This window comes from Monodon monoceros, unplaced genomic scaffold (assembly GCF_005190385.1).
Source record: "Monodon monoceros isolate NGI ecotype Baffin Bay Population unplaced genomic scaffold, NGI_Narwhal_1 Super_Scaffold_1, whole genome shotgun sequence".
Lineage (NCBI taxonomy): Eukaryota > Metazoa > Chordata > Mammalia > Artiodactyla > Monodontidae > Monodon > Monodon monoceros.
The window spans coordinates 81393257-81407482 of NW_021703765.1; the positions used below are offsets into that span (position 1 = coordinate 81393257).

General features: G+C 61.0%; 1 protein-coding gene across 32 annotated transcripts in view; it reads right to left on the reverse strand.

The window, feature by feature from the left end:
* Positions 1-14226, reverse strand: part of NCOR2 (nuclear receptor corepressor 2) — a 223482-nt gene that overhangs the window by 48654 nt on the left and 160602 nt on the right. For all 32 annotated transcript variants that reach the window (XM_029221371.1, XM_029221524.1, XM_029221462.1 and 29 more), the window contains 2 exons: positions 7885-8027; positions 122-269 (listed from right to left, as the gene is read on the reverse strand). In XM_029221371.1, the coding sequence (XP_029077204.1) occupies positions 122-269; positions 7885-8027 (291 nt within the window). The remainder of the gene's footprint in view (positions 1-121; positions 270-7884; positions 8028-14226) is intronic.

Genomic DNA, 14226 nt, shown 5'->3' on the forward strand with positions numbered 1-14226 from the left:
CACCACCATCACCATCACCATCATCACCACCATCATGCTCTCCTCTTGGGGCAGTCCAGGCTCCTTCTCGGTAGCACCCAGGCATTTCTGGGAGAGGTCAGCTCCCACCACCCACCCTCACCTTCTGCCTCCTCCGCCATCTCCTCCTCGTTCCCGCTCACGCCTGACGCCTCCATCTCCTCATCCTCCACCACGGGCGGGAAGGCCACCTCCTCGCTGGCAGCAGCTGGTGCTTTCTTCTTCTTCCTCCGCGCGTTCCTCTCCTTCTCCTAGGGCACAGGGGTAGCAGTTGGTCAGGGCCAGGGCAAGGGCCTGGGCTGTCAGCCCGGGGACTCCTGGTGCCGGAGGCCTGCCACAGCTGCAAGGGACAGTGATCCCTCCACGTGGTCTTGAGGGTGCCCTTCCCCCCTCGTGCCCCACTGCACGGCCAGACATGCCAGTGGTTATTTTTACCCAGAGCTTCATTCTTCCATCATGCCCCAGATACACCTGGGGCGCAACCTGGCCTATAGGCTGCCCAGACATCCTTCCGGAACAGATGAGGAAGGACTGCCTCTGCCTGGAAGCCCCCCATGATCGCTCCAGCCCTGCCAGCTGTCCTAGCCAGAGCAGTGACCACACCCTCTGGAGGACACACTGCCAGGCACGGTCAGTACACTGGAGAGAATGAATGAATGAAGCTTTTCCTTGCAGCCTCATCTGTCCCCAGCTGAGCCCCGGGGGACAGGCTAGCTTGGGCAGCATGTCATTTCACCCCACCAGTCTTTACAGGGCACCTCTTGTGTGCCAGGTACTGCCCCAGGGGCTGAGAATACACGACGAATGAGGAGACGGGGTCCCTGCCCCACAGGCCACCTAGTCGGGGAGATGAGCAATCAACACATCAATTAAAAAGACGACTCAGAGGTGGGGGCATGGCTGCTGAGAGGGACAGACAGGGTGGAGTGAGAATGCAAGGGCGGGGCAAGGAAAAGGCTTCTCGGAGGAGGTGACATCTGAGCTGAGGTCTGAGTCGTGAGAAGAAGCTGGCCAGGCAAGGCTCTGGATGAGTGGTCCAGGTGGAAGGAACTGCAAGTACAGAGGCCCAGAGGTGGAACCAGCTGGGTGGTTCAAGGAACAGAAAGAAGGCCTTCGCTGAGCAGCCCTTCACTTCCCTCCACGCCTCCCCCAGTCCCCAGAAGCCCTGCTCCCCACGCATGGGGCCAGGCACCCACCCCCAGCTCATCATCACTCCTCCTTGACAGCTCCCGTCTTTGCACCGCACTGGGCTGGGGGTTCCAGAAGGGTGTCTCTTTAGCCCCATGCTGAGCCAGCCAGAAAGTGTTGATTGACTTACTGAGTGACTGAATGGGCTGCGTCCAGGGCTTGAACACACGGTCGGCAGAGTCGGGGTATATGTGGAGGCAGAGTGTGCGGGGGGTCCGAGGTGACCAGGGGCTCCCAGGGGAGTGGACTGGTCCCTAAGAGGAGACCCGCCCCAGTAGAGCTGGTGTGACGGGAGGGGTCGCAGCCTGAGCCCTTTGGGGTCCCTGAGGAAGGAGATGGAACCTAAACACTCCCAGACATGCCAGCAGCTCCCAGTGAAGCCCCTCACACTGGGCTGACTCGGTTCCTCCCAGAGTTCACGTCCACCCGAACCTCAGGATGTGACCTTTCTTAGAAATGAGCTCTTTGCAGATGTAATTAGGATGAGTTCATATTAGATTAGGGTGGACCCTAAATCCAAAATGACTGGTGTCCCTAGAAGAAGAGGGAAATTTGGACACAGAGGCACCCAGGGGAGGGATGCATCCCCAAGCCAAGGAACGTCAAGGATTGCAGGCCACCCCCAGAAGCTGGGAGCGCAGGGCAGGAGCCTCCCCTGGAGCCTTCGGAAGGAGCGTAGCCCTGCCGACACCTTGATTTCAGACTCTTAGCCTCCAGGATTGCAAGAGGATATGTTCCTGTGCCAGTCTGTGGTGCCTTGTTACAGGAAATAGGAAACTAACGCACCTCCCCTCCGCCAATTCCCCGGCCCCCAGGAGAAAGCCACCATCACCGTACACAGCACAGCCCGCCCTCGGGCAGATGCGCCATCACCTCCAGGCGCCAGCCGGCCCTGCCCAGCCTGGCCCCCTCACCACGCAGGGCTGGGCGCAAGCCTCAGGGGTCCCCAAGCCCCAGCCCCTGCCTGGGGGGTGGGATCACTTCCTGTCCTGCCTTCTTCCTGAGCAAACGGGGGACCTCGGGGTGCAGCTGCTCAGAATTCGGGGAGGAAGAGGGAAATGTCTGTTTGCCCGTTAGTCACGGTTTCCGTCACCAGCACTCGGCCAGGACCACAGCCCCACCCTGCCGAATGTCCACGGGACCACTGTGGGAACGCCCAGCTCCACCATCCGCCTGCCTCTGGGGGCTGGCGCACCCCGGTCCCAAACCCCGAGCTTCTCCCGGCGGGCCCCCGGCTGGAGCTCGCAGGGGCATGAGAAAGTTGTGTGGCCTGTGGGTTTGTGGGTGCAGCTGAGGGATCCCCCTTCTTCCCCAATCTATTTTTAGCAGACAGGGACTCACTTGAGTGCTGGAGCTGGGTGAGGCAGGCGACTGGCTGCCCGGGGGGTGGGGGGATGCTCGGAGCCTCGCAGGGAACGGGGGCTCCTATGGGCCTGGCTGGGATGCACGTCCTGCTGGGAACCTGAGGTCTCTCTGAGCCAGCAGCCCAGGCCACCTCAGGCCAAGTGGGGTGAGTATGATGTCAACACCAGAATCCCCCCGGCTCTGGGTCTCAGAGGCTGGGACTTAGTGTCCCAGGAGTCATACCAAACCCTTCCACACGTGGCCCCGAACCTCAAGATTGGGGCATGTGTATGGAACAGGAGATGCTGGCGATAGTCGTATTGGTAGTTACAGCTGATGTCTGTTAAGCACCTACTACGGGCCAAGCATTCTTTACTTATTAATTTACTGGATCTGCACGTCTACTCTGCGAATCAGAGCATGCCACTCCCTACCTCGAACTCTCCAGACGCTCCCGGAACCTCTTGATATAAAACCCAAGTCTTCCCCACTCCGTACAGTCCAGTGCGATCTAGATCTGAACCCCGCCCAGCTCTCTAACTCGCTCACCCTCCTTGGTCTGTTACAGACACACTGCCCTTCTTGTGCAAATGGGCTTACAATGCCCTGGCCACAGGGCCTTTGCACTCGTCACTTCTCTGGCTGGACAGCCTTCTCCCAGACACCCACATGACTCACGTACCCACCTCCATCAGGGCTTTGCTCATACATCACCTCCTCAGGGAGGTCTTCCCTGATTACCCTGTCAAAATCAGCTAATCTCGTTCCCCATCAATCACTTTCTACTACTATCCCTCATCTATCTTCAGACCACAATCTGAAATTATCTGTGAGTTAATTTGTCTCTAGAACTAGAATTAACTCAAGGGCAGGCATCTTTGTCTGTTCTCAGCTGTATTCCCAGGACACCTGGAACAGCGCCTGGCACAGAAGAGACACTCTGTAACTACTAATTTAGATGCATGAACCTGATAGACAAAGACGCTGGCCCAGAGAGGCAGAGACACTTGCCCAAGATCACACAGCTCGTGGGTCAAGAAGCCCAGACTTCAATGCAGGTCAGATTCAAGTACCTCCCTGTCTGACCATCTCTCTCTGCAGGCCTGTGCAGCCTCAGACGGAAGAGGCAACAGAGGAAAACAAGGCAAGGCGGGGCCTGGGCTGAGATGGACAGAGACAGAGAAACATGGAAGCTGAGCCCGAGAGCCTGGATTCACAGATGGGAGAAAAGGGTAACCTTCGGTCATTAGGAGGGGGAGGGAAAACCTTGGAGAAGTCACTGGTGCCAAATGTTACATAACGCTGGGACGCGCTCCGCCTGCCCGCCCGATCCTGCTTCCTGCTGACGTCGCCCGTAGCCACGCTCGGGCCAGGCCTGGTGCAAGGCAGGAGGGGACACCCGCTGACCCTCTGCCTCCCCCACTGCTTCCTCCACTGGCCGAGGGTGACGTGTCTTCCTGAGCTCCAGACGGGGCCCGGCCAGCAGGAATCACCAGGACCTGTCTCCCTCCCAGGGTCTGGAGGGTGTGGGACAGCATCTTGTGAGGACTGCTTGCATTCTCCAGTGACAGGGAACTCACCCAGGCACCATGGGTGGCCACTGTAAGGACTGACGGACCCGGGCTGATGGGCCCCCCATCCCTCACTGAGCTTTCTCCGCAGCCTTCAACCTAAGTCCGCTCGTTCGCTGTCAGCAGGGAACGAGAACCCGTCCCACTCTCCCTGACAGCCCTTTCTCGTCCACAAGTGACAAGCAAGGCTCCCCTGTTTGCTGGCCTCAGAACACGGCCCACCGGCCCCCACCTTCTGGTCCCCTGCTTCCCAGCAGGACTAGCCTCTGCTGAGTTCTGTGGGAGCCACGTCCAGTAATACAGGTATGGGTCCAGGAAGGGAAGCCAGGGGCTCCCACAGACTTGGGTTCAAACCCCCTCTGCGGTGTCTCCCTCCTGTCCTCAGCATCTTCACCTGAGGACGGGGCCAATGGTGGCGACCTCAGGGGTCTGGGGGAGGGGCCCAACCTGGGCCTCGGGGTCCCCCTGCTGTTCACGCCTCCTCCCCGGCCCACCAGCGATGCTGCCCAGCCACCGGCATGTTCAGAGTCTGGGGACAAGGAGGGCGACCGTCTCTATCAGCTTTGGCTACACTTCACTCAGACCAGCACAATCCACCCCGAGCCCGGCCCATGCTGGGTTGCCCCTCAGCTCACAAACCTTCAATGGCTCCCACTGTCCATTAAAGAAAGACCCAGCTCCTCTGCCCAGCAGGAAATCCCACCCACACGTATACCCGGGGCACCTGCCATTGCTTCCCTGGCATATAGTAGGTGCTCAATAAAGGCTTGCTGAGTGTGTGATGAGGATAACGCCCAACACTTATCGAGCGCGGACCGAGGGCCGGGGCTGGCCCTTTACAAATACGAAAGCCTCTGCTGCTCACAGCAACCCTATGAGTGGGTCTGGGTCTCACCTCCTTTTACAGAGGAGGCAGCTGAGGCTGAGTGGTGAGGCCACGAACCTGCGGGCAACAGTCAGGAGGCCACAGAGCTGGGGTGTGAACCCTCTAGCCCAGAGCCCTACTCCATACCGTCGTGCTCGGCTGCCTCTTTGAATGAGTGAGTGAATGAATCAATCCATCGACTAATCAATCGCTCAGGCAATCCAGGAGCAGACATGCTCTACACCCAGTTAACAACCAAGGGAGACACGGCACCCAAGCCGCCAGGCGTCTGGCGGCCATGGGCACATCATTACTGATGTCACCACCTCTGCTACCAATGATGCCACTACGGCTCTCTCTCGCGATGTGCCAGGCCCAGTTCTAAGCACTTCACACCCGTTCACTCGAATCATTCCCACAACAGCTCTTTGAGGTGGGAATTATCCCCATTTCAGAAGTGGGGAAACTGAGGCACAGAGAGGACAAGCCACTTGCCCAAGGTCACACAGCTAGGAAGTGGCAGAATCTGGATTTGAACCTGGGTGTCTTGGGCCCACAGTCCCCACCCTGGCTGTTTCTGCACACGTTATTCAAGAGAGCACCTTGAATGCCCCTGAGAAGAATGGGGTCAGTGGCTTTAAAATAAAATAATGATGATACTGATACTACTACCAGTAGTTAGAGCAGCTAACCCCCATGGAGCGCCCCCCTCTGGCAGGCACTCCGTCCTTTACATGTGGTAACTCATTCGCTCTTCACCCGAGTTCTCGGGGTAAAGGCTATCATTCTCCCACTTTACAGATGAGGAAACTGAGGCTCACGGGGTACAGCCGCTGCCCGAGGTCACACAGGTGCCAAGTCACGAAGCTGGCGCTTGACCCCACTTTCGCCCTGGAGCCCAAGCTGCACCATCCACCTGGCTGGAATCTCTGTTTCCCCAACCCACCCTCTCAAGTTTTGGGGCCCCCAGGGGCGCAGCAGGGCCGTGCCCCAAGGAAACCTGGAAAGTGAGGTGGGGGCCAGTAGGCTGTGAGAGGAGATACCTGTAACCCAACAGCCTGGGCGAAGCGGGCTGGTGTGTGGGCACCGGCTGGGCTGGGCTGGGCTGAGCAGGGAATGGGGGGAGGGGAGAGGCAGGGAGGACAGGTCAGAGGGAGAAAGGGATGAAGCAGGAAGATCCCTCTGTCCCTGGGGCGATGCTCAGGGCCGCACTCCCAGCCCAGTTAATCCTGAGTTGCTGTGTAGAGGCCGACATCCCGCCCCCATCCAACCACCACCACGGCCAGCACCACCATCACAGAGCTGGATCCTATCTGCGCTGCGGGATCTCAGCAAGTGTTACGGACAGGCGCTCCTTGGCCTTGGCCCTCACTGAGCCTTCCACCCTGCCGAAACCAGAGTCCTGAAAGCTCTAGAAAAAAGCAGGGCTCCCTGTGTTTCAGGGGGCCCTGCCTGAAGCTCAGGGAGCACCGGGAACCAACTGCACAGCAGGTGGGGAAGGGGCAGGAGGCACAGCCTAACCAGACACCACGGGGAACGGGCACAGGCAGGGGCCTGGCTGAAGGAAACCTGACGGCCAGCCTCAGCCCTGACCACAGGGCCATGGCACAGCGTCCCCCTCTGGCCTAGGATGCTTGGGGTGGGGGTGGGGAGCTGGGGAGGGGTGCCCCTAAATTCTGCACAGTGCTCAAGGAGCGTTCAGAGAGGGTGATTCTGCCCCTGGCCCGCCTGCCATGCCGTGTGACCTCGGCAGCCTGCTCGTCCTCTCTGGACCAAGGCGGGCTCCATGGTGGAGCAACTCAGCCTCCCAGGACAGGGTGCACATACTTTAAACCCAGCACAAGCAGCCCAATCAGGGGGAACGGGGAGGGTGGAGAGCTGTGCGTCCCCCTCTTGTACCTTCATAGCTACAGGGAAATATGCAGCCCGCCGATTAAAAGCATGCGTCCGCAGGTCATGTAGTTGTGGGTGCAAAGCCCAAGCCAGCTGTTTACGAGCCTGGCTGAGCCTCAGTTTCCCCAGATCTGAAATGGTGACAATGCTTGGCATGTCACAAGTGTGCCCAAAAGGGGGAAGGGAGGGGGATGGAGGGAGGGAGGGAGAGAGAGAGAAAAAGAGAGAGAAGGAAGGAGGGAAGGAGGGGGGGGAGGGGGGGAGGAAGAAAAGAAGGAAGGGAGGGAGGGAGGGGGGGAGGGAGAGAAAAGGAAAGGGAAAGGAAAGGAAAGGAAAAGAAAAAAAACAAGCCACCCCCAAATGGCCCTCGCTTCCCAGTAACAGCTGCGGAGGAAGCGGCCTCTCCGTGGAGACCATTTACGGGCTCAGTGAGGCGAGCCTGCCCCGTCTGTGCTCCTGGAGGAGGGAAGGTCCGTGCCTCTTCTCAATCCCCTGGAGGCCAGGGCTGGGCCGGCTGCTGCCTGACCTGTCCACTCCTCCCCCGGGGTGGCCCTAAGACTGTGAGTTCAAATGGAGTGTGGGAGATGCTGACTTAGGGCTCCTCTGCCTCGGGGTCTTCATTCCAATGCGCTGACAGCCCTGAGTCCCTGGGGAGTCAGTGCCTGGCCCACCGAGCTCCTTCCTCCCTGCCCTGAGCCCTCAGAGGCACTACGGGCCCTCAGAGGTGTCTGACCGAGGAGTGCTGGGGGGTGGAGGTGGGGAGGCAGAGGTGGGCCTGCGCATCGCAGTACCCAGGAGGGATGCTTACGGCAGGGATCCACCCCTGCAGCATTTCCGGGGGACCACGGAGCGGGAACCTCGAGGGGCTGAGACCTGGGCAAGAGAGCTGGCGTCAGACCCCTCCCCGCCCAGGGCTCCCGGGCTGCAGGTCTGGCCCGCAGGTCTGGCCCGCAGGTCTGGCTGGGATGCACAGGGCAGTGGCGGGGTGGGAGTGGGGAGACTCACCATCTTCAGCTTGTGCTGCTGCAGGATCTCATCCAGGTTCTGCCTCTTCTTGTAGTTGAAGTAGAAGTTCTTACACTGGGACACCGTCTTGGAGCCCACCATCCGGGCGATGGCCGACCAGTTCCGGCCGTGTTCCAGGAGACCTGTGTGGGGGAGGGCGGCAGGTGAGGGGCGGCAGAGGGCTGGACAGGCAGCGGGGGCCCGTACCCACAGCCTGGAGGGCAGACAGAGCCCTGGGCGAAAGCAGCCCTGATCCCGGGGCTCAGGCTCACTGCACAGGTCCAAGGTTTCCGGAAAGAGATGGCTGGGGTGGGGGACACCAGAAGGGTGTGGGAGGCCTGGGCTCCCCGGGCTGCATGGGACGGCCTGGGCTCTAGGAACTGGAAGGGCAGGTGGGTGCAGCCCTGGGTGTACCCCTGCTGAGGCCACTGTCAAGGGTTTCGGGGGCTGAGGGCTGAGGTCTGGGGCGCAGACCCCGCCCGGGGCCCCACCTCTCCTCCTCCCCTGGCTGTCTTGACCCGGCACTGACACTCGCTCGCAGCTGCAGACGAGGCCTCGGGAGACGGGCTGTTTTCCGGCCGCACCAGGCCAGAGAAAGGAAGGAACGTGTGAGCAGGGCTGGGAGGGTGGAGTCCGGCTTGGGGTGAGCTGGCCCAGGATCCTCCGCGCCCAGGTTAACTGAGGCACACCCAGGACCCAGAGCTCCCCGTGGACGCCTAAAGGCCCACCCTGGACTCGGGGCCCACCAGGCGTGGTTCAGGGTCTGGGAGTGGACTTGCCCCCCCAAATCACAACCCTCCCATCTCCATGAGCTTCTCACACAGCCTCACAGATTCCTGATGTGGGGAGAAACGCGCAGGAATTGGTAGACCCCATCCCAAATTCACCTAGGGCAGAGAAAGTTCCCTCCATCCCCACAAACTCAGGCCAGAGCTGCACCTCCAAGCCCTCTTCCGTTCTCAATGCCATAGACACCAGGCTCTGCAGAAACATCATTCCCCCAGCTCCCCTGGAAGCCAGCCCCGAGTCTCAGCCCGTCTGCCCGCAGCGCTCCCAGCACACGCCTCGCACAGGCCAGCGCCTCTGCGTTTTTATGCCTTGCATCTCCAGGCAGCGCGCCTTGTGTAGCCAGGTCAGCCCGAGCAGGTAGGGCCTGCCCCCTTCCTGACGGCTGCAGGAGGGGCAGATGGGAGGCTCCGGCCTCCGGGGACTGCGGGGCAGGACTGGGCCCCCAGAGGGCAGCAGGCGTGAAGCCTGAGTCACGGTGCTGGGAACACAGCGGCCTCTGAGCCCCAGAGCTAGACTCATAAGGACTAGCGAAAGATTTCCCATGAAGAAGTTTGAGGCTGTTTTCCTTGAATCAAATCAAGCTGCAAGCGGGGAGGGCTACGACGGGTGTTTCTCAGGGGCGCGGGAGCGTAAGGGGCGGACAGTCTGTGTGGCGGTATTTTCTTTCATTCATTCATCCATCCATCCATCCATCCATCCATTCATTCAAACATGTGCTGGCGGCTTGCTACCTACAAGGCTCGCACAGAAATACAACGGCAGCGAAAACACCACCAACAAACCACCAGGTCACACGGCCGAGCAACCCGGAGTTTGCAGAGCCCTGCAAAGACTTGGTTCCCTCTTCTCCCTGCTGTTGAGGCCACGGCTGTTTTCCCATCCGCAGGATGGGGGAAACCGAGGCTCCAGGGATCAGAGGAACTCACAAGCTTATGGGGTGGGCCAAGGGGCCGAGTGGACGTGGGACCCAGGTTGTCTGCTCTGGAGCCTCTGGGCCCTGGGGGGTGGGGTGCTAGACTGACAGGCCACCTGCTCCCCTGCGGAGGCCACGGGGCCACATGGCCCCAGGGCAGCTCCTCAGGGTTCCTCAAGGACAGGCACGGAGGGGAGGGCTGGGGCGTGGGATCAAGTGTAACCCAGCGCCCTGACCTTTCCCTCCGCCTGAGCCCGCACCAGCTGCCGCTTCCACAGGACCTGGCGGAGGACGACGGGGACGCGTTTATTTATATTTCCGCAGCCGGGGCCAAGAGAGCCCAGGCAAACACGCTGGGCCGGAACCCCGGCAGGGAGAGGGCGGGTCTCCCATCTGGGCCTTCTGAGGGGTAGGTATGTGGGGTGGGGGGGGGGGGGGGGGGGGAGGGGCGCCCAGGGGGGGGGCGGGGGGGGGGGGGCGGTGTACGAACCTCAGCGAGGTTGACATTTACAGACTCAACACATAAATAAGGAGGGCGCTTGGAGCTGGCTGGGGGGTTGGGGTCCTACTTAACTCCACTGGTGGCAGAAGCAGGAGCCTGGGTGGAGGGGTCACCCGGCCCTTCCCGAAAGCTGCTCTCGAAGGAGTGCTGGACTGAGCTGTCCAGAAGCCCTGCCAAGAACGTGCTGTGTGGTCTCCACCATCCCCTCTGCTCTCTGGGCCTCAGTTTCTTTAGCTGCTGTGTGAAGGGCTGGGGTGAATGTCCTAGCATTGCTGGCTAGGGTCCCTGGGGTGGGAGTGGACGGGCACGAGCTTCCTTCTGGTTCTGGTTCTGGTCCCGGGAACCCCAGACTGAGGGTGCCAGGCACAGGGAGATGCACTTTAGACCCCGCCATGCCTCGGAGACCACATGGACCAGACCCAGCTGAAAGTCCCCTCCCACCCTCCCGCCGACACCCCTCTACCTGGAGAGAGCACCTCTGAGCAAGCGCCAACCAAGACCCCCAAGATTCGCCCCAAGCACAGACCTCCTTCCAGGAGAGCCCCAGCCCGACAGCCTGAGAGGCAGGGGAAGGGGCACCAGGAGAAAGTGGGGGGGGGGGGTATAGAACTCCCGAGTCCGCCACCCTGGGGTCCCTGTCTCCCCTGGGGTCCCTGTCACCGTGGCCCAAAGTCCCCCCCCCCCATCCCAGTCCCCTCCCCGGAGCCACTCACTCACATCCTCTCATCTGCGTCTCCCCCTCCGCCAAGTTTTCCGGAAACATACGGCTTGGAGGATGCTCCAGGGATCGGAGCTGGGAGCAGCGGGCTGGGAGGCGGGAGGCTGGGCGGCCCTGGTGCCGGCTCCGCAAGGCTTCTGGCTGGCGTCTGCTGGCGGCTCAGCTCGGCCTCACATCCTTCTCGTCCAACGGCGCGAGGGAGGGAGGGAGGAGGGAGGGGCCGGGCGGTGGGAGGGCGGCAGGCGGAGGCTGGCTCCGAGGAGGGCGGGGAAGCGGCTCCGTGCTGCGCGCCGTGGTGGCCCAGGGCTCCTCCGGCGCTGCCACCCCTGAGCCGTCCCCGCCCCCCCCCCCCCCGCCCCAAGCTGCGGTGTGCGAGGTGCCCTTCGCCGATGCGGGCGGGCGGCGGGAAGGTGTCGGCTGTGCCAGGCGTCACCAGGGAGCACAGTGTCAGCGGCTCCTCTGGGCACCAATGTGCCCAGCGCGGGCGCTCAGCCCCCGGACCCCCGACGCCCCCGCGGGGCAGAATCCAAAGACCCCAGAGCCTCTCGGGCAGCAGCGCCCGGCAGCCTCGCTACGCGCCAGGGCTCGTCCGATCTTCCTGCTGCCTGACCCAGCGAGACGCGTCAGGGCTGAATGTGACCTCCAGACGGAGGCTCGCGGGAGGGGCGGGGGAGTGTGGCAGAAGCCCAGGTTCGGAAGGGGCGGGCCAACTTGGCACTGGCTTCCCCCTCCCTCTCTCCCCATCCGTGGCGGTGGCGGCGTCAGCAGCGGTAAGAACAGATGAGGGTTCAGAAAAACAGAGCTTCTCCACCCCGGCAGCCGGGAGCAAACAGCTTCTTCCGCTGTCATTCCCCTGCGCTGCTTCCACCTGTGGTCTGCCCCCCTCCCAGCCTGATGCTGCCATGGTGGCCAGGCCCTCCGTGGGGGGCTCTGGAGGTCTGGATGGGCTGGAAGGAGGCAGTGGGCGGGCAGGGCTAGCCTAGCATTCTAGGAGGAAGCTTAGAATTTGAGGGGACTCTTCCAAGTGCAAATGAGACCTCCAGCCCCTGAGGATGGGGGGAAGGGTTTGGAGCCCGTCAGAGGGGTCTCTGCTCCCCGGGGGTCTTGGGACTACGGCGGCCTCTTTCTTCCCTCTCTGAGATATCCGTGACGACTGGGTCAGCCCGCGCCCCATACAAACACCTGCTATGGATGCCCCAGGCAGCTCCCAGGAGGTTGAAAGTTAACTGAGTTGAACTTTGGAGCGAGATCCAGGTCACGACCGATTTCTCCAACTCCGGGGTCACTGACCTGCTTGTCCCTTCAGCCCTCAGCCTTTCCATCCTGCCCAAGAAACCCAAGGAACGACAGGCCACAGGTCTCTGAAGCACCCTGATACCCCTGCTTTGCCCCCCAGCCCTCGCCCCGGGCCCTGGGGCACACCCTCCAGGGCAGGCAACAGATCCCAACCACATCAGGGATCCCGGACGTCCTGCCTGAGTCCCATGATCCGTTCTCTGCAAGGGAGGCCCAAGACGGCTTTTAAGGATGCCAATCCAGTCGTGTCACTCCTCTGCTTCAAATCTTCCAATGATGACCCAAAGCTCTTGGAATAAAATCCAAAGGCCTCAGCGTGGTGCATGAGGCTCTGCAGAGCCAGTCCTGCCCCGCTGTCCAGCCTGCTTCCTACCTCTCCCCTCGCTCCAGCCACTGGAACCTTTTCTGCCCAGCCCTTGGATGTGCCCCAGGACATTTGCACACTGTCCCTGCTGCCTGCATGGCTTTTTCACAGCTCTCCTTCTGTCTTCCTTCAGTTCTCAGCTTCAAGTGATACCTCCTCAAGAGAAGCCTTCCCTGACCACTCTCCACAGTCGTCCTCCCAGCCACCCTGCCATCATGGGGTTTTGTTATCTCCAGAGCACTTATCACTCCCTGAAATTAGCTCCTTGGCTCCACTGGTCGTGGACAGCCGTGTCTCTGCACCCACAACTGCTAGGCGTGCAGGAGGCATTAGGCAAATGGACAAAACTCCAGACACCCTGGGTATCTGGGTTTGGGAGCCCTCTGGGCATCCCCCCCAGGCATCTCCGCTACCTCTCTGGGGCTCCCAATTAGGAGCTCCAAAGAGAGGAGGGAGCTGAGCAGTTTATCCCCCGGGGGGGTCCTGGACCCTCCCCTCCCCAGAAGACACGTCAGGGAGTGCCCGCCTCTCACACCAGGGGCACGTCCACACACACTCTGTGCAGGTGCCCCAGACGGCAGATTCTGCCAACATCCCCTGTGGTCTGGATTCCCTGACCTCACTCCTAATTCCTAAGGAAGGAGTTTCGTTCTGAAGTGTCAAGAGGCGGGAACTAGTAAGTGAAATTGACCAAGACAGGAAGTCAAGCCAGGAGGTCTGAGTCACAGACGTGGAGCGCAGAATGAGGCGAAGGAGCAGGGGGTGGCCGCAGAGGTGCCAGTGAGAGGGGCTTCTCTGCGTGGTGGCGTGTGGAGGCTTGGCCAGCCCACTCTGGCCGTCCTGGCTACGCTCGGTGGGGAGCTTCCCATACGCTGTCTGGGGGCCTGGGACGAACTGTTCTCACGGGAGCAGTGACTCACCCTCCTCAGCTCACGTACACTGGCCCCCAGAAAGGCCTCGTCCCTGTTCTGTCCCTCCGCACGCTGCCACCCGCTCAGGGTCCCTGCTGTAGGCAGCTCTCACCTCTGGGGTCTTCGAACCTGTACCAGTAGCCAACCTCCCCCCCCCCGCCCCCGCCAGGGGTGAGTTCTGATAACCTGGGGGCAGGAGGAGTCTTTCTAGCACCTGCAGTCACCACACTGTCACCCATCTGCATCCTGGGAATGTCACAGCTGCTCCCTCGGGAAACCAGCGTCCCCCACCCCCTCCTCGCCCCCCCCCCAAACCCCCCCCCCCCCCTCCCCCCCCCCCGCCCTGAAGTTTTCTGTTCCCTTCATGAAGAAGCACAGGCCGCCTACAAGAGGGACATATCCACACCCCTCCCGCCAAATGCCACTTTCCAAGAGAAACTCCAGTTTGCAAAACAAGATTTTCTGCCTAAAACACTGTCAAAGGAGGGGGGGGAAAATCCAGCAGACTTAGTTCTGAGTCATGCCACTTCCTTATTTTGGAAACTCCAAGCCCTGGGTGGGTTTGACTTGGACCCAGCCCTTGGTTGGCGACCTTGCCAGGAGCCTACTGTGTATCTGAACCTCTGACAGTCCCGCCAGTCCCCGAGGGGATTCGGCCAGACAACTTCACACCTGAACTTGGACTTACCTTCCAAGTAAGTCCAAGTTAACTTTTCTTTCCGTCTACCCTTTTCAAAATAAGTCTCGGTGCCTACATAAGCCTCAGCTTCAGCTATTACATCTGCAAATCACAGTGACGATGTGATCTCCCAATACACGATCAAAGCCAATGATCTCCCAATACACGAT